General features: G+C 45.4%; 2 protein-coding genes across 15 annotated transcripts in view; one reads left to right on the top strand and one right to left on the bottom strand.

Annotated features, from left to right (window-relative positions):
• DOCK7 (dedicator of cytokinesis 7) overlaps window positions 1-18,826 on the bottom strand; it is a 97,024-nt gene that overhangs the window by 39,755 nt on the left and 38,443 nt on the right. For all 14 annotated transcript variants that reach the window (XM_066555355.1, XM_066555341.1, XM_066555343.1 and 11 more), the window contains exons 15-20: window positions 3,692-3,809; window positions 2,899-2,969; window positions 2,054-2,192; window positions 1,783-1,884; window positions 1,444-1,530; window positions 455-686 (exon numbers count right to left, since the gene is read on the bottom strand). In XM_066555355.1, coding sequence (XP_066411452.1) covers window positions 455-686; window positions 1,444-1,530; window positions 1,783-1,884; window positions 2,054-2,192; window positions 2,899-2,969; window positions 3,692-3,809 — 749 coding nt within the window. The remainder of the gene's footprint in view (window positions 1-454; window positions 687-1,443; window positions 1,531-1,782; window positions 1,885-2,053; window positions 2,193-2,898; window positions 2,970-3,691; window positions 3,810-18,826) is intronic.
• ANGPTL3 (angiopoietin like 3) lies at window positions 9,269-17,805 on the top strand. The gene is made up of 7 exons (XM_066556079.1): window positions 9,269-9,879; window positions 10,956-11,066; window positions 11,873-11,990; window positions 12,683-12,796; window positions 13,949-14,044; window positions 15,587-15,853; window positions 17,624-17,805. The coding sequence occupies exons 1-7, from the start codon at window positions 9,382-9,384 to the stop codon at window positions 17,803-17,805; spliced, it is 1,386 nt and encodes a 461-aa protein (XP_066412176.1). The 5' UTR covers window positions 9,269-9,381.

The following is an 18,826-nucleotide window of genomic DNA, read 5'->3' as shown; positions in this document are numbered from 1 at the left end:
AAAGAAAGGATTATTCACTCTGTCTGGCAGTATCAGATCCACAACAGGAACATGCAGCATCTGTAATTTCCTACTTCACCTGCTTCCAGATTTTCCAAGGTGACCAATAAGGCTGAAATCCCTATTTTCTGTCAGGATGGAGACAGCTTAACAAGCTCCAGTGCTAAAAACATGCTGAGCATCCAGGAAAATCAGGCTCTTTTTTCTGGTGGCTCAATTTGGACACCAAATTCCCAGTTCTTCTTAGAGGCATTCTATTAAATATTAAATATTGCTCCTGTGTATATTACCCCAGATCTGGATGCCAGCATGTTTTATTTGGGAGACACTTGGTATATTAGTGGCACTAAAATAAAGCATAAAAATGGACTTTTTTACTTCTACATAAATATGATAAAATTGGAAGTGTCAAACTTTCAGCTATGTAATTCTCTATAAAACTTAAATAAAATACCTATTTGGCCTGCAATGACAGGAGGTCTTACTACCAGAAGGATCAGTTTGTCAAGCAGGAGATGAAGAAATCGCACTACCGGCTCCAGTTGAGAGGAATTTAAAGCTGAAATGCTGCTCTTCAGTTCATTTTCCAAGTTGTTCTCCATAATTCTCATGTCTCCTATTCGCACAGGGAACATGTGCTCATCCAGAGCATGGACAAGTGCAAAGAACTTGTCGAGGTAAGGGTCCTACAACAAGCAAAAAGCCAATAATCAGCAAGAATCCCCCAAATATCTTCATTTTCTATGGATTTGTGTCTCAGGGATGGGCTCTCACTCTCATTTTTCTATCTGGCCATTTAAAATTAGCAGAAACTGAACATCTTTGAGAGATATGTCCATATTTAATTCTAATTCTAATTCTAGTTTCAAAGTTATCAAGGCAAAACTAGAGGACCCACAGATTGTGTATTCTTAGACAAACCAGACAAAAATGCACTAAAATCACATTACTACTTACAGCACAAATAAAATACACACACCCCATCCAAATGACACAGTGGGAATTAATAAAACAAAAGCTCAAATGATTAAACAAAGTGATTGTCATCCTTATATTCAGATCAAAGGCAGACAGAGGGAAAATACAGGGAGGAAACAAAAGAGGAGGAGGGGAAAGAGAAGAACAAGAAAACAAGAACAAGAAAACAAGAACAAGAAAACATAATTTGCCTGGGCTGTGTTAGAGCTGTTGTATCAAACACAACAGGCTGAAAACACCGTTGGCCATTCACCCCCCTGTGAATTAAGGCCAAACCACTCATCTTTTTAAGCAGAACTTCTCAAATATACTCACAGCAGAATGTGGAAAAACAGGTGTGCTGGCTCAGAACTGAAAACGAGATTGTAATTTCACTACAAGGGATTGCCATACACAGCATCAACTCTGACAGTGTTTCAACTGTCAGAAGATTATTTTATTCCAGTGACTGCTCTGAACACCCACCTGAGTGTGGAGGGATGACACTGCAACAACTTCCACATTGAAAACCCCTTTGTGGTTGTCCACCCACTTCATCCCAGGGAGAGGAACCTGCACGTTGAGGAAGAATCAGAGAGGATGTGACAGAGAGCAGAGTTTAGGCTCTGCTAATTACAATTCAATTTATTTTCATTTCTTTTGGCCAGATCACATGCACATAGCCACACACAAACACTAAAATTCTGTGTAAATTTAACGCTATTTAAGGAATTAATAAACGCACACACACAGATATGTGTGCACATCCTCTCATTTTTTTTCACATGTATTCTGCTGGTTTCCAGCAGGCAGAACTCAGCTCACCTCTGGAGAAAGCACTGAGTAAGCCTGTGGTGGCTTTTCCAATGACACAGGAAGGCAGAACTGACCCGTCTTTAACCGGCCGTTCTGCAGCATGGGGATCCACTGCAAAGAGAAGAAAACAACAAAAACACTCATTTCTTAAGGCTTTCTTTGACTTTTGCCAATTGCCCAAGCTCTCCAATGGGATACGAGCTCACAGGGATGCTAAACAAAGAGCCAGCAAATACATTTGAATGAATCCTGAAAAATACAAGGATGGAAAGACACTCACGGTGTAGCCAACTGGAGTCTCCAGGGGTGTGTTTTGTTTTTGTTGGCAACTGACGTGGTAGAAAGTAAAAAGTAGGTGGTGGTGGTCTGTCAAAGTGGCTGGAAGCTTAATCTTGATTTCCTCGTGAAAATCAGGAGATCTGTGCAGAGAGCAGAGCCTCAGCTGAGTCACCCACAGTGGTTTGCTACCTTGTGCTCCAGACTGAACCCTTTGAGCTAAAGGATCTGCAGGGAAGGGAGTGTATGGGCAATCCCAAGGGATTAAAGCTCACTTTCTGATCACCAAAGACTGGAAAAACTTCTAATCCACAAAAAAAAATGGGCAGCAACTTCCTCCTCCTCACACAGGCACTCTTAACCGCATGAGCAATAAACTCCTGTCTCAACGTGGATACTGCCACAAGCCTGACCTGCAGGACAGCAATCTCCCCTGGAACAGCTCTCCCTGGCACAGCTGCAAAGCCAGGAAAATGTTCCTGCTGGATTCAGCACCCCTCACCCCAGCTGCAATGGAATTATTCTCAAGATCAAGGAGCTCCAATTTGTACCTAATGTCTAAAAGGTTCCAAGAAAACAACGGGAGCACCTGCACCCGTGAGTTTGGAACATAAATCTTCATGACTGCTGACTGGAGCTGTACTTGGAGCATCTGCTGAGCTGGGCTACGTGCTCAGGATCACACAAAGCTGATCTGTCCCCCAGCAAACAAAGACTCTGTCTCCCAGTTGTCACAAAACTCTAAGGACAGCATCAACTGGCACTGCAGTCTCTGTGAGTGCTGTCCAGACACTGATTGTTAAATAATTAACACCAGTCACTGGTGAGTCACTTCCACACTGTGTTTACCTGTTGTGATACACCACAGCTGTGTATGCTTCCTTGGAAAACTCAGGACAGCTGGATTTGCCAAAGATGACCTGCAAAAGGAGGAAAAAAAACCACAGGAACCCCCCTTTAAAACTGTGCCAAGAATTTGTTCCATAATCCTGTAGAGACATTTAGAGATCCATTTACTGCGCACCCATTACAACTTGTTCCCTGCCCCTTCACTTACAGGCAGCACTTACTCAGTCACTGAAAAGGCACAATTTCAACAACTCCAGTGACACACGGACACAAACATGGCAGAAGAACTGATGGGTGGAACCACCCCTGCACAGATCCTCTCTGAGTGAGGATCACTGCTGGCCCCGAACAAAGCTGTCACCTTTAATCCTTTGTCATGGAAGCAAAACTTCTATTCCAACCATGAGCAGTGCCTGCTGCAAACACAGAAACCCAGAATGGGTTGGGCTGGAAGGGAATTTAAATCCCATCTCAGGAATGAGACAGGGACAGCTTCCACTATCCCAGGTCGCTCCAAGTCCCATCCAATGTGGCCTTGAACACTTCCAGGGATGGAGAATCTCTCTGGACAATGTCTGTCAGGGCCTCACCACCTTTATAATCAATAATCTCATGTTAAAATTCCATCTGCTCCACTGTCACCTTGCAAACTCTACACAACTGCACTCTTTGCTCTGAAATACCATTTTCTATTCCCCTGAACTCGTCCTTTTGAAATGCATTTCAGTGAGGTTTGAACAGCCTGACAGGAGTTTTAAGTGCTCCTTCCCATGGAGCACAGGGCCTCCCTCACCGGCATGGCATTGCTGGGGTCCTCTCCATACATGAACTGCACTTTCACTGTGATGTTCCTGGCAGATCCCTGCCGGTTGGCGAAGTTAAGGCTCTGTGGATACACATAAAGGAGATTCCTGCAAGAGACAAAGGCAGCAGCTGATGAGAGGGGTCACACCTTCATTAATGCTGTTATTTAAACCTCTCTGGAAAGGCTCACACTCAAGGGTTTGACATTTTCTGTTCCATGAGATGCAGTGCACACCCACACAAACAATTTGTCTTTGGTAATGACCCCTTATTGCACACATCAAAAGACATAATTTTTCAACTCTCATCACATTTTGAAACATTTCTTTTTTGGAAGGGTACTTGAAAAATCCATCTAAAAATTTCCTAGTGATTCTACAATCTAAATTCAAGAGGAAAGAAAATATGAATACAAAAGCTTTATTTACTTTATTTGCTCAACACAGAGCAAATATAACATGAATACATAAGCTTTATTTACTTTATTTGCTCAACACAGAGCAGCTGGTTTCTGTTAAATACCTCCCTCCTTGTGGCCTGTCCTTTTTTTTTCTTTTTTTTTTTCCTTTTCTTTTCTTTTTTAAATCTCCTGACATTGGGATAACTTCAGGTTACATTTCTCCTCTGAGATGGATTAAACTGAACAGATACATGTAGCTTCAGGTAATGACAACACTCCCAGGTAGCTAAAGAACTGTTTCAAAGGCTGAAGTAATAAAGTGCTCATCACATCCACAGGGAATGTGGCAGGACCTAATGGGAGGAAATTGCAGCACAGGAGATTTAGGTGAGGCACAAGGGAAAATGTTCTGGCTGTAAGGAGAGTTAAAGCAGTAGAACAAATTGCCTTGGAGGGTGTGAAACCTCCATTTTCTGGTGGTTTCTCAGGACAGGTGAGGCACACACTCTCCAGCTGGGTTTAAAGACAACCTCAAGCTTTTCTGGGCAGGGGACACATTCTGGAAACCCCTTCCAGTCCCATTTCTCCAAGTCCCTGGTTACTTTAATAGCCACAAGAGATGCAAAATTCTGCAGTATTTTCTGTCCTCTGAGCCCTGCTGGGCCCTTGCCAACAAGCTGAAAGTTGGATTCACGCTTCATCAGCAAAACTGTCCACTACAAACCCCTACCTGTCCTTTGTGAAGGCCATTTAGATCTACACAAAGCTCCTTGATGTTCTTTTAAAGACAAAAAAACCTCAGACTTTTCCACCTCAACATTCAGTTATTCAGAGGAAATGAACCTTCTTTTGCTGCCAAACAAGTCTAAATGTATGAATTGTTACGTATCTTTAAAAAACCAGCCTGGCAATCCCCATCCCACCTCCCAGCCAGCCCTGCCCACCACACCAGCATCATCCTCCTTGGCCAGCCTGGCTCCAGCCAGGGGATCCAGCAGGGATGGTCCATGGGAGCTCAGGGAGGGCTTCCAGGGCTGCCTCCAGCTCCCAGGGAGGAAGGACTGGCACGCTGCATTCTGGCCAAACACTGCACAACCAGCCCTCTGACAGCCCTGGCTTGTGAGGCAAGAGGAAAAAGAGGTTCCCTTCCCTCTGGGAACTGTTCCGTGGGTCTGAACACAATTTGTGAGTGGTTTCCAACTGTTCCTTGTCCCACAGAGACACCAGATGCCAGATGGGCTCAGAAGTGAAGTGAGGAGCACAGCAGGACAACTTTTAAGGTGTAATAAAGCAGCTGCTGTCGAGTGCTGGCAGCAGGAGGTTGGTAACAAAAAGACTTTTTTGGATTCTCAGAAGGGCAGTAACTCAGGGAAGGTGCCTGGTGCCTTTTACATGCCAGGAGTTTCCAAAACACCTGCACTGGTGGGACACACTCCTGGAGGAGTAGCTGCAAAGGGAGGCTGCCCTTGGCTGCCTGAAATGGCACTAATGGCAAGATTTTGGCCAATGAATCCCACCCAAGGCCTTGGTTCTGATGGCAATTCCTCAAATCTCCTCCCCTAACAGCCCCATCTAGACAGCCCCAGCTAATGCTGATCCTAAGGAATTCCCTAAGAGCAGTCCAGCTCCAGGGACATTTGGGGCAGCCTCATGAACCAGGCTCTGCTTCACCCCTGCAGGCAGAGGAATAATCTTAGCAGGCAAGTGGGAATTTCTTCCCTCTCAAGTCCTTCATGGTGAATTAAGTTTTGGAATCCCATCCCCACTGGTCACTTTGCCAAATCAACGCTCCCCTACTATTTCAGAGAGGGCCAGGGCCATTTTTGTGACTCTCCTAAATTACTTTGTTCTGCCATGAATACATTTGCTGCTTGATGTTCTTTTAAAATGAAAATGGATATGAAAATTTACTCTAAAATGTACCTTGCTCATAAAACTTTTATTAAGTATTATTAGTACTTAAGAGAAAGATTTAAGGTATTTGTGAAGCCAGGCTACAGGATCCCTATATTAAAGGCAGGCTTATGCAAAGGATTGATTTATGCTGAGGAAAGGGACAGGTCATTCCCCTCTCCACTGCTTTTCAAGCCTTCATTAAGGGCACTTCACTGGGAAAAAGCTCTTATGGGATTTGAGATGCACAGATCCCACTGGAATAGGGGACAGGGGATGTTCCCCCCTGTTCAGGCAGCCTCCTTCCAGAGGGTTTCCTATTACAGGCATCTTCCCTTTGTGGAAAACTTACATGGAAAAAGGGGAAAAAATGCCCAGCTAGCAAACCAGAATGTGATTTTTCCAAATGGAAAAATCCTGCTTGACCTTACCACTGGTCAAGTTGGGTTTGAACCCTGGTTTGGGTTGAAGGGATGTAAAGATCACCTCATGCCACCCCCTGCCATGTCCAGAGACACGTTCCACTGTCCCAAACCCTGTCCCACCTGTCCTTGGACACTTCCTGGGATGGGGAAACTCTGGACAAACTGGGCCAGGGCCTCACCACCCACACAGACATTAATTTATTCCCAGTATCTAATCTCATCTAAACTACTCTCTTTCAGGTTAAAACCATCACCTCTTGTCCTGTCACGCCAGGCCATTGTCCCAAGTCCCTTTCCAGCTTTCCTGGAGTCCCTTTAGACACTGGAAGGGGCTCTAGGATCCCCCCAGAGCCTTCTCTTCTCCATCCCCAGCTCTCCCAGCCTCTGTTCTACCTCACATCACTAAAAACCTCAGATCTTCCTGTCTAAACACAGCCATGGAAAGGGACTGATGGCTGAAAAAGTGACAGAACATTATAAATGTCTTGATTTCCATCAATAAAAGTTTCAGGCAGGAGCTGTAAACCCAAGGACTTGTGTTTGGAGCTTTTATTAAAATGCCATGCCAAATATATGCAAAGCTTATCCTATTATCTCAAACAGATCTCAAAAGTACTTCTACTTCCATAAAATAAATTGCTAAAGTGCAAAGGCTTCCCAAGCCATGGACATAACGGCACCAGGCACTCCTCTAAATATTTATGTAACATCATTGCAGCCATTTTGCAAAATCCTTCACAAAGGCATTGAAACATTAAGAGCTGCTCCTAACTCTTACACAATGAAAATTCCTATGAATGAATTTTCTTATTATGAAAATTTCCCTTTTCAGTAAAACCCAAAGACCTTTTTCTTTGCTTTATTCCTACTATAAAAATCATTTAAAGCCCATATAATCAGGGTCACCCAGGTGCATGAAAGATCTTCAGGATCATGTTTGTTATATACATCTTTTCCTGACAACTCTCAGAGGCAGGATTCCCTCTCAGGGCTTCCAAAGCTCTTGAATTTTATGGTTTAATCATGGCAGAAGCTCTTCTCCTCTCTGCTTTCCTGTGTCCCACTTTTCTTCTGGACTCTGGGACTGTTGTGACATCTAGGGGTGCTCTGTAGTGAGTTTAGCACTGTCTGACTTCATGGCCTTGGCATTAATATGGAAACGTGCTTGGCAGCTAATTAGTGCTTCATTAATATTTGACATCAGGGCCTTTGGCTGCCTTTTCCCTTTGGAAAACAAACCTTTCCCACGGGTAGTGTCGTGTCTGAGCAGCACAGGGGACACAAGCTGTAGAAACCTGGCAGAATGTCTGATCCCCAGTTGTTTGGTCATTGCTATTTCTTCACTAACTCCCTACATTTTTAGAAAGACTAAGCCAAGAAGAAAGATTTTTGGGAGGTGACGGGGTTAGGAAGAATTCAAAATAAACCATAAATATTTCTTACATGAAATAATTAAAAAAGAAAATGGTTCATTTGAAACCACATAAAACTGGGGCCACTCAAGTACTGTGAAGTGGATTGAACAATGTCTGTACATTGGTTTGGGTTTTTTTGTTGTTTTTTTTTTTAATTTTACAACCAGTTTTTCAAGTTTTGCAGCTCAAAATCCCTGTGTCAGAAGCCAGAGAAACAATTCAGAATTGGTTTTTTTTGAAGGAATCCCTATTCTGCCCAGAGCTGGGCCTGATCATCTCCCTACTTCTGCTATTTTTCCATACTTCAGGTACTCCAGTAACTCTGATCCCAATCATACTGGTACAAAATATTCCCCAGCAATTAATCTGAGATCTAAAATACTTTCACAGTATTTAATTGTGAATGGGAAGGTCACCTGGATATTACCAACCCCTAAGCACACCAAAAATCCAACATATGAGGTAAAAGTTTCAGTTTTTAAACATTTTTTCTATGGATGCTTCATATCATACGTGCATATGTACATCAACAACACAACAAGAAGTCCAGGGGAAGAATTTCTAAACATACAAGAATTTGGCAAAAACCTGAAAACTCTCCAAAGCACATTGTGCAATGTTTGATTTTGATTTCTTGGATTGCTATGAATGAGTCCAGAAAGAGAAATACCTTTGACTCACACTGCAGTACTACCCAAAAAACCCATGTTTTCATGCAGAGACCCACTGCAGAACTGGGCATTTATTTCAGAGCACTTGCAGCCTTTCTTTATGCAGTGTGAATCTTAAACAGTAAAAAGAATGCTAAGGTGAGAAATGCAAGCGAGGTATTATTTATCTCACCCACCTCTGCAAAGCAGCTCTTAAAAAATAAGTTTTATATGGTGTAAATTACTGCACAAACCTTAACACAGCAGAATCACATCCAGGCAATCTCTGGACCTAATTCCCTCTTTCTCACTTAATCTGGGCTCCATGACAAGTAAATCCACTGCAGCACAATGAGTTACATCAGAAAACGGCCTGAGATGAAAATCAAGTTGTGTGAATCATCTGGGAATATTTTGCCCTTCCACAGCTCATCAAGGAGCTTCACAACCTGAACATCCAGTGCTCTCAAACATGGTAAAATCCTTTCACACTCCCGAGGCAATAAAGGGAACCAAACAACACAAACAAGGAGCAGTTTAAGCCCTTACCCAGATTATGACCCAAAATTAACCTATTAAAAAGAGTTGTGTGAAAAACACCGTGTCATCAATAACATTTTACACCAGAAGGCCTGGCAGATGGAAAAGTTCAGAACCAGTTTAATCAGCAACGTGCCCGTCTCTCAATTTTATCTTCCCAGGTACCAACCTACATTCAGGAGGGGTTACACTCGTTCAAACACACACAGCTTAATGATCAACCCGTGCTCTGCCTCTCCCAAAATGAAGAGGAGTATAAATAGATCAAGTTCTGCAACCCAGAACAGCCACAGAGCACGAGCTGTCACTGGGAAAAGCCTCTGCATCCTGAGCAAAGAGAGCCAGAGGCAGGGAACATGAAGATCATTCCAGTTTTACTATTCCTGGCCCCCCTGGCTCTCCCAGCTGGAGCTGACAAGGATTTTTTCTCCGTGGGTCCGGCCGCATCTCCCGAAACGAAATCGAGATTTGCGATGTTGGACGACGTCCGAATCTTGGCCAATGGGCTCCTCCAGCTGGGCCACGGCCTCAAAGACTTTGTCCACAAGACCAAGGGGCAGATGAACGACATCTTTCAGAAACTCTACATTTTTGACAGGTCCTTTTACGAGCTCTCCCTGCAAACCAGCGAAATCAAGGAGGAAGAAGAACAGCTCCGGCAAACCACGGCCAGGCTGCAAATCAACAATGAGGAGATAAAGAACCTCTCACAGGAGATGAACCTGAAGATTGAAGACCTCATCCAAAACAAAATCCAGCTGCAGGAGCAAGTGTGGGGACTGGAGGACAAGGTCACCAAACTGGCCATTTCCCAGCCTTCGGTGCAAGAAACAAAAGAAATTTCTTCACTCAAAGTAAGTGACTTGTGAAAGGCCCTGACACATTGAGCCAAAATACACTGCAATGCCATCATCAGGAATTGTGCAACAGAAGCTCATGCTTCCCATTGCTCCTCACCGGAGTACTAGTCAGATTTTTTGAGGAAGAAATCACTGTAATAACTTTAAAAAAAATCACTGCCTTACTCTGACACAGCGTTAATTTTGCAGTAAAATTCCCCAGAGAAATCAGTGAAAAATTGTGAAATTATAAAGCTCTGTGTTATTTTCAGTATTGATTTGCAAATTGATTTTAAGGAATTTTGTCACCATAATGATAAAAAAGTTTTGCAATCTGGAAAATTATGAGATTCCCAAGCCCATGGGTCTGTACATCACCAGCTCATCCCAGATCAATGCAGTAGGAACTGCCTGTCCAATGCAGAAACAGGGAGCTTAAACCTTTAGAGAAGGGCATTTATAGCACCTGTAGAACCTCCAGAACCAAAGAACCTGACAGGTATTGATAAAATTAATATGTTAATTATGCAAGCAGTTAGGTGGGTATAAGGTTTTCTATAGAAAAGGAAATATTAACTGTATTTTACAAAAGTATAAAAGGGCCAAGCAATTTGTATGGCAAAATACCGGATGTTTGTGTCAAAGCAAAAAGATGAATCCTGATCTCTCAAATCCCAAGCTGATACCCTAAATGCTGGGAATTTTTCCCTTTTTCAATCTAGTTTGAATCAAGGGCTGATTCCACAGAACATAATTGTTCTGGATGTGAAAAGAGAAGGAAAAGAGCAATCAAAAAATGAGTCTACAAAGCTGCCAGTAGCTTGTCTCCAAAAAATGGGCGTTTGCTCCAGAAGCAAAGAAATTTTTCAGTTTAGAGGCAAAGCACGCAAACCTCTGGAACTGGACTTTGATGATCCTTGTGGGTCCCTTCCAGCTAGGGACATTCGAGGATTCCCTGGAAAAGGAAGGGAACGTTCAGTGGTTTGTGCCTCTCGAAACTGGCCCCAGAACAAGAGTTACAGAGGCAGCACCACTGCTGAAGGTCTTCTGCTGCTCCTAACCCTCCTCCATCCTCCCCTCCCTGCCCTCAGGCTTTTGTGGAGCAGCAGGACAACGACATCAAGCAGCTCCTGAGGATCGTGGAGGACCAGCACGTGCAGCTGGACAGGCAGCACAACCAGATCATGGAGCTGGAAGACAAGGTACAGGATCCACCCTGCTTCCCCTTCCATCTCTCCTGACACTGAGGGAGCTGAGGGTCCCATCCTTGTTGGGTCAGGCACCCCTTGTTGAGTTTGGGGTGCAGAGGAAGGTGGGACCATTTCAGGTACCTGTTCTGGGGACAGGCTGCAGCACTGCCAGGCAGGAGCTGTGGCCAACAACAGCTTTGAGACCTTGGCACTCAACACCAGGCTGCTGCATCTCTGACTGCTCTTTTGGGTTTTTTCCTCTTATTATCTATCACATCATTGCTCCTCCATTGGTCTGGAAGTCTCATTGCTCTCTACCTCTTTCTTAATTTCCAAAACCCACTCCCAGAGTGGAAGTCCAACATGTATCACTGTAATACAGCACAACCAGCGTGATCAGGTTTAATTTATTCTGAGAGGAAAATGCATTTCAGCCTGAGGAACTGTGGGTTCTGTCCTCCTCAGCTGTTGGTATTATTTGTCTAAGTGATGTCACCTGAGGAAATAAGCTAATCTGTTTGCCCATTAAAAATTATTATTAAATAAGTTAAATCTGATTGCCCATTAAGATGCACCACAAGAGAAGGGGTCATTTCCTCCCTCCATAAATCCTACCCTGCCAGAGCAGTGGCACAGCTGGCAATCCCACACCTAAAATCCACCAGTGTAGAGCTGCAGTTATTTGTATGTGGTAAATTGGGAATTCCACAGGGTTACACTCGCAAGAAGAATTATTCTCTGCATGACATTGTCTTGATCCATGAACTTCATCATTCCAGAGCCTTGGGAAGTTAACAGTGTAATTATGGCTCTTCCAGCTAAACCACATCGAGCTCCTGGAGCTGCTGGAGAATTCCTTCCTGGGGGAGCAGCAGGAGGCAGAGCCCATCCCCTCTGCTGTGCACAGGCCCACGGCTGGGACATACAGAGCTGATGGTGAGACCCCGTCTCTGAGACTGACTACAGCACGTGCTGCCTTCCCACCACCCCCTGGGACAGCCCTGCACTGGTTTGTAGGAGCCAAAGACTAAAAGGAGATGATTTTTATGTTATACACTGGGCTGTGGGAAGGAATTAGATTCCCTTCTTTGGAAAAAATGTCATTATCTATTTAGGCCCACTCCAGCTGTACTTGTCTCTGGGGTGACACACAGGAACAATGTCCAAGAATGCAGTAATAGGATGCATTTCCCTCTTGTAAACATGCTGTGACCATGCTTTTACCCATGTCTCTCTTGTGGAACCTGAACAGAGAACTCATTTACTTCACACGGGCTAATTACAAGATTTAGGAGTCCTTTCTTTGAAGTTGAAAGGCACTGATGAAGTGTAGCACTGAGAATGGTATTTACTAGGAGCTTTACAAGGCACAGGAAAGCCCATTTGCCAGAGTCCAGTCTTAGGCCTTAGAAACTTTCCAAAATCCTCCAAACTGAAACCCTGCCTAACTTAAAAACCAGAGCCTTATGCACACCTTGGCAGCTGCACTATTATGCCCAAAGCAGTCTGTCCATTCCAAGACATTTATTGTAAAATAGAATTACCAATATGATCGTTCCCATTTTTTTCTTTAGCTCTCAGCTCAGCACACTCCAAGCAGGATTTCTAACAGGCTGTTTGCTCCCCAGGTGCTGCTGCTGACTGCACTGCTCTCTACCACACTGGGGTGCAGGCCAGTGGGGTCTACACTATTCAGCCCAATGGCTCAGAAGCTTTCAATGTCTACTGTGAAATGAAATTTGGTAAGAGCTGTGCCAGCAACAGCCTAATTTTCACACAAGTATCTTTCTCTAAGCCAAACAATTCTGTGTCCTCCCAAAGAACACAAAAACTGTACAAATTCATGTATCTTCTTGACTTCTCTTAGTGGCCTGTCTGCTCTAAGTTAGGTTTCCCATATCCTGCAATCTCTTATCACTGCTCTCATTCTTAACTCCTCTTTTGTTTATACTGAGGAAAGGACATTCAATCATGTGACATAAATTAAGGATATCCAAATCCCGGGCCCCTTTAGCTGTAGGCAATGAAAATGGTCATTATAAAACCCATTACAGGGTAACCATGGATGCATTTCCCAAAGAAAAACAAACAGCAAACAATTTGCTTTTACAAAAGTAAAATTTTGTTCATTAACAGGCTGTACTTTAGACTGAGCTGTGCCAAAGTGAAGCCAGAGAAGTGAGTCCTGGGATGGGATTCCTGTGCCACGTTTGGGTGGCTCAGCAGCCAGGAACACAACTGCCATGTCACCTCCCTAAGGAACCCAAATTTTTTCCTTTTGCCACCCACAGCTTGGCCAGTTCCCTCGTTCCCTGGTTCCTCTGCACCCCCAGAGCTGCCCCACATCCCTTCCCATGCCCTCAGAGAGAGCTGGGGAGCGTGTGGGGCCACCTCACGTGTTTGGATGTGCACGCCCAGCTCCCAGGGCTGCCCTCTGCAGAAAGCTCCTTTGCTGCCATTTGCTGGAGCAGCTGCAGTGAGGGTGTCATGACCTGGGCTCAGGGAAGACCCTCCTGGAGCTGCAGCTGGGCACAGCCCCGGCACCTCGTCCCTGCCCCAGAGCTGTGCCAGCCACTATCAGCAGAGTCTGACCCTCTGAGCCCATGTCTGGGGCTCTTATCTCTTCTTTATCAATTTCTCTGTCTCTCAGGCCTCATAAACACGTGAAACCCAGTTAAGGCAGCCTAACAGAATAATTCTGTGAGAGGAGTCACCCCGGGTGTGGCCAAGGACACTGGAGGGGCCCTGAGCTCTCTCCAGTTGGGCTCACTTCCATTCCCTTCATCAAGACCTCAATTAACTCATTCTACCTCAAAATGGGAGCACCCCAGAGCACACTGAGGGACAGGGAATGAGGCCAAGGCCAAGCTGTGACTTATTTCCCTTTTTCACAGGCACATCGTGGACTGTAATCCAGAAGAGAGTGGACGGATCGCTGGACTTCAACCAAACTTGGGATGCCTACACAAATGGTTTTGGTGACCTCAATGGTAAATATTCCTTTTTTGGGTGTGTATCAATCGATTTGAGAAGCTGAATCTTCTTATGGAAAGGAAAGCAGACTAAACCTGCAAACAGCAGCTAACTGATTTATTGGAAATAGCAGGAAGAAGCAGAAGTGCTTACTAGAACACATAGCTTGTGAAATTCTCAAAGACATCCCTTCAAATGTGTGTTTAGAAACTGAATCAAGGCCAGAATGCTATAAACAGTATTTTATCAAGATTTTACTACTTATAAAAACACCTCCCAAAGTATTTCAAACACACACAAAGGCAGACCCTCACGAAGTTGCTGTCACTAGTTTCTCTGCGCCTTCCTGCAATCCTGTTACCCTTAAAACCACATCAATTTTTCCAGCCTCAGGAGAGCCCAAGGCTGTGTGTGCTCCCCTGAGCAAACACCTCAGGCTTCTCCAGAGTGGCCAATCCCCTCCATGGCCGGATAGGGTGAGGAAACACCCATGTTCCCCTGTTAATCATCAACTCCAAAGAATTTGTAGCACCAAGTGCTGCCCAACAGCCTCCTCATCCAGAATATTCTCTGTGTTTTTCTCATATGAGATGAGTGACCTCTTGTTTGGGAAACAGTCTGACTTCCTAAGCATAGCACAGATCTAAACCTCACCAAGGTGAGCAGCAATATTGACCTATTTCCACTTCTTTTATAATAAAGAGCTGCTGGATCTCAACCTTCCCCTCAGCTTTGGGATAGAAGTTCCCAGCTGTAAAGTTTTATCTGATCCCGCTGGATGCTTTAGTGGCTCCTTGATTGGTCTCCCAATTCCCAAATACTGCACCAAAAAGCAGCCAAACGTTTTCAGTGTTGGATTTTACAGAGAATTTCACTCCTCTCAGCTATGTCCTACTCAGTGCTCTGCTGCATCTTCTGAGGAGATAAAATAAACCAGGTTACAGCTCCTAACCTGGAAATTAGGGGGTATTTTCTTCAAGCATCTTGTGCTCTATGGGTTTAAATGCCAGCTGTGTGCATGGCACTCACATTCAGCCCCACTCTGTACATGTGGCAATTACCTGTGCTGATAATAAGCTACTTAATGAATATAATATATGAAACCAATTAAACTAATGATCAGAAATTCCAGCAAAAGAAAAATTCCCTTTGTACAGGAGGGTGTTGAAACCCCAGTTTGGTTCTGCAGCTCTTTCCTCCCAAAATGCAACAATTGCCATTAGGTTTTATGTATGCCACTAGCTTCATTTGTCACATATTCCAATTACACACTTCTTAAATGTCTCCAGCTCCCTCTCAGAGCTCCACACGAGGTGGGAAACTTAAAGGGGGAAGCTCCAGTTCATTTAGAACTCCCGCTTTTATTGATCATCAGTGTGCAATTAAGCAGAGGTAAACAAAAAGAATGTAGCAGCAGACCTCTGCAAAGATCAACGGTCCCCAAGACTCAAATCACTGATTTAATTAAAGCAATTAATAAAGCCTCTTAAATACTGTATTTTCACACACACTACCTGCAGGTTTATCCCTAAAACCGTCTCTTCCCTCCAACTTTGCAGAGGAATTCTGGCTGGGCCTGAAGAAGATCTACTCCATCACCCAGCAGGGGAATTACCTGCTGCGGATCGAGCTGCAGGACTGGAGAGGGAACAGGAGGCACATCGAGTACAGCTTCAGCCTGGGGGGCCCCAGCACCAACTTCACCCTGCAGCTGTCCAGGATGTCGGGCAGCATTCCCAACGCGCTGCCGGAGCACGCCCGGCTCCGCTTCTCCACCGCCGACCACGCCACGGCCGGGGGCTCCAGCTGCCCCCAGAGCCACCCAGGTACGGCCCAGGGCATGGGAGCTGCCCTGCTCCACTGGGAAGGGAGCCTAAAGCTCATCCTGGGGGGCTCAGCCTGGAGAAAAGGAGACTCAGGGCTGCCCCCATCACTCTCACAGCTCCTGAAAGGTGCCTGTGCTCAGCTGGGGCTGGGCTCTTTCTCCAGCAGCCCTGACAGAACCAGAGCACACAGCCTCGAGCTGCACCAAGGGAAAATGCAGTCTCAAGCTGCACCAAGGGAAATGTAATTTGGATATTAGGAAAAAGTTTTTCACTGAAACGGTGATAAAGTTCTGGAATGGCTGCCCAGGGAGGTGGTGGGGTCCCCATGCCTGGGTGTGTTTAACAAAGCCTGGATGTGGCACTGGGTGCCAGAGTTTAACTGAGGTGTTGGGGCTGGGCTGGACTCCATGATCTTGGAGGTCTCTTCCAACCCAGTCATTCTGTGAATTCTGTGAAACCCTGATGCCTTCCACTATCCCAGGGTGCTTCAAGCCCCGTCCAGCCTGGCCTTGGACACTTCCAGGGATGGGGAATCCACAGTCTCTCCAGACAACCTCTGCCAGCCCCTTACTACCCTCACAGGGAAAAACTTCTTCCCAATCTAATTTCTTCCCAGTATCCCATCTAATCCTGCCCTCCTGGTGCAACCAACACCAGAAACAGAACAGACAGCCCAGGCTGAAATAACCCCAGGATGAGATTCCAAACTCAGAAGCAAAGGGCTGGCCCTCCTCTGATGCCTGGTCTGCTGTGGCAGCTCCAGGTTGAGTTGTTAGATCCCTCTTTGCAAAAAACTTAAAGACAAACTGACTTCTAACTCATTTAAGCTACAATCCTAAAGTTAATAATGAGTGAGTTTCCATTTGAAGGCAGATTTTAGCTGCTTGTCCTATACACATAATATAATCACTCCCCAAAGAGCAAGAGATGCAAGGGTGAGGCTATTTCTCTTTGGAGATAATTTGGTTAAAGGGTTCTTAATTAAGAACCCTTAAACCCTTTGTAAATCTCTGATTTACAAAGCTTTTATGTTTGCCAGTTTATAGCAGAAAGCAAACAACTGAAGAAGCAATTAAATGATTGAACCACAGGAGACAAAATTGTCCTCCAGCCACCTGCTTCATGCAACAAACACTTTGTACATCATCCCAGGCATTCTTGAAAATTGTGAATGCCTGAAACAATGCCAAGAGGGGCACCTTGTGTCCAGGGAAGGGCCCCTCAGGACAAGGACATGGAGGGGCTGGAGCATGGCCAGGGAAGGGAATGGAGCTGGGGAAGGGTCTGGAGCAGCTGAGGGAGCTGGGCAGGGGCTGAGCCTGGAGCAAAGGAGGCTCAGGGGCCCTTGTGGCTCTGCACAGCTCCTGACAGGAGGGCACAGCCGGAGGGGTCGGGCTCTGCTCCAGGAAACAGGGACAGGAGAGGGAATGGCCCCAAGTTACACCAGAGGATGTTTAGATTGGATATTTGGGAAAATTTCTTCATGGAGAGGGTTGTCCAGCCTTTGGTGGTGGAGTCCCCATCCCTGGAGGGATTTAAAATCCAGGCAGGTGTGGCATTTGGGGACATGGCTCAGTGGTGGCCTTGGCAGTACTGGGGAATGGCTGCACTCAGTGACTTTAGAGGATTTTCCCAACCCAAACAATTCAGTGATTTGGGAATCCTGGGTAGATGCCAACTGAGCTGGAATTTAGGGTCTAAAGCAGATTTATGCTGCAAAGAGGAGCTGTTTACTCTGCCACAGACTGACACGGCCACGTTTCTCCTCAGGAGGCTGGTGGCACAGTGAGTGTGAGGAAACCAACCTGAACGGGAACTACGTCACACCACGGTCCAGGGGAAGGCTGGACAGAGGAAAAGGCCTCTACTGGAAGCCTAAGAAAGGAAGATACTACCTGCTCAAGTCAACCAAAATAATGATCCACCCAACAGACTTAAAAAGCTTTGACTGAGTGCTCAACCTGCTGCATTTGAACTCAGAACAAACACAAGGAACTTCACCACACCAAAGGACTTGATGCTGTGTTTACCAACAGGTGCCAAGTCCCAATCCATGCCCTGCATGGAATTTCTCCAAAACATAAACCTGAGGCATCTGAGATGGTCTTACAAAATGTCTGGTGAGTGTTGTCATTCCCTCAAGCCCCAATGTCAATGTGCTGCAACTTTTTGTGGAACTCTGGAGCTTTTCCTTCCCCACAGTGAAATTCTAATGCCTAGGAGCCAACCTGTCACATATTGGATAATGTGAACTGTTTGGGGGAATGGGTTTTCAGGCTGTGCATTCCTTTCTGGGTTGTGTAGTAGGGAAAACAAAAAGTGTTTTCTGGGAACAAAGGGCTGGCAAAACCCTACTGAAAACATTTAGGGAAAGAAAAAAAAGAAATTTGGTTTCTTGAAGTAACTATTTGAATGTTTGGTTCATGTTTTTTGTTGTGGAATGTTTTAGGAGCAAATGAAAGATGGGTAATTCCTCGTTTTAGGGCTCTGGGTATTTCCAGGAGTGTAGCTGAGGCCAACCCATGCCCTCTGGAGCTGTGTGCAGGTGTGTCACACACAGGGGGTCAGAGCAGCCCTGCTCCCCTGGATCCCACAGATCCCACAGGGCAACTGCACAGCTGGGGCTGCCCACTGCAAGTGAAGAGCCAAACTTCAAACTCACTGAAAGGAGGGAGAGATCTGCTCTCCTCACCTGAAATGAATCAGAGCCAAGCCTTTGTGACCTTTCAGTCCAACCAGCTAAGGAATTAAACAAACAACCAAGTGAGCACACACCAAAACGCCTTTCACTTAGGGAACAGCTGCTCCAATGGGGTCAAGCGTGCCAACCCACAAACCCAGTAGGCACAACCCGTGGTAGAGGGCTGGTCCAGCTCCTGGGGACACTCACAGGTTGAACTTCAGCTGCAGAACGCTGAGTGACAGCCTTGGGCTGGCCCTGGAAGTGCTGACTGACAAACCCCCAGTCCTGCA

The sequence above is a fragment of the Molothrus aeneus genome, chromosome 9, assembly GCF_037042795.1.
Source record: "Molothrus aeneus isolate 106 chromosome 9, BPBGC_Maene_1.0, whole genome shotgun sequence".
Classification (NCBI taxonomy): Eukaryota; Metazoa; Chordata; class Aves; order Passeriformes; family Icteridae; genus Molothrus; species Molothrus aeneus.
The sequence above is the reverse complement of the archived record's forward strand: the minus strand, read 5'-3'. Positions and strand labels throughout refer to the sequence as shown.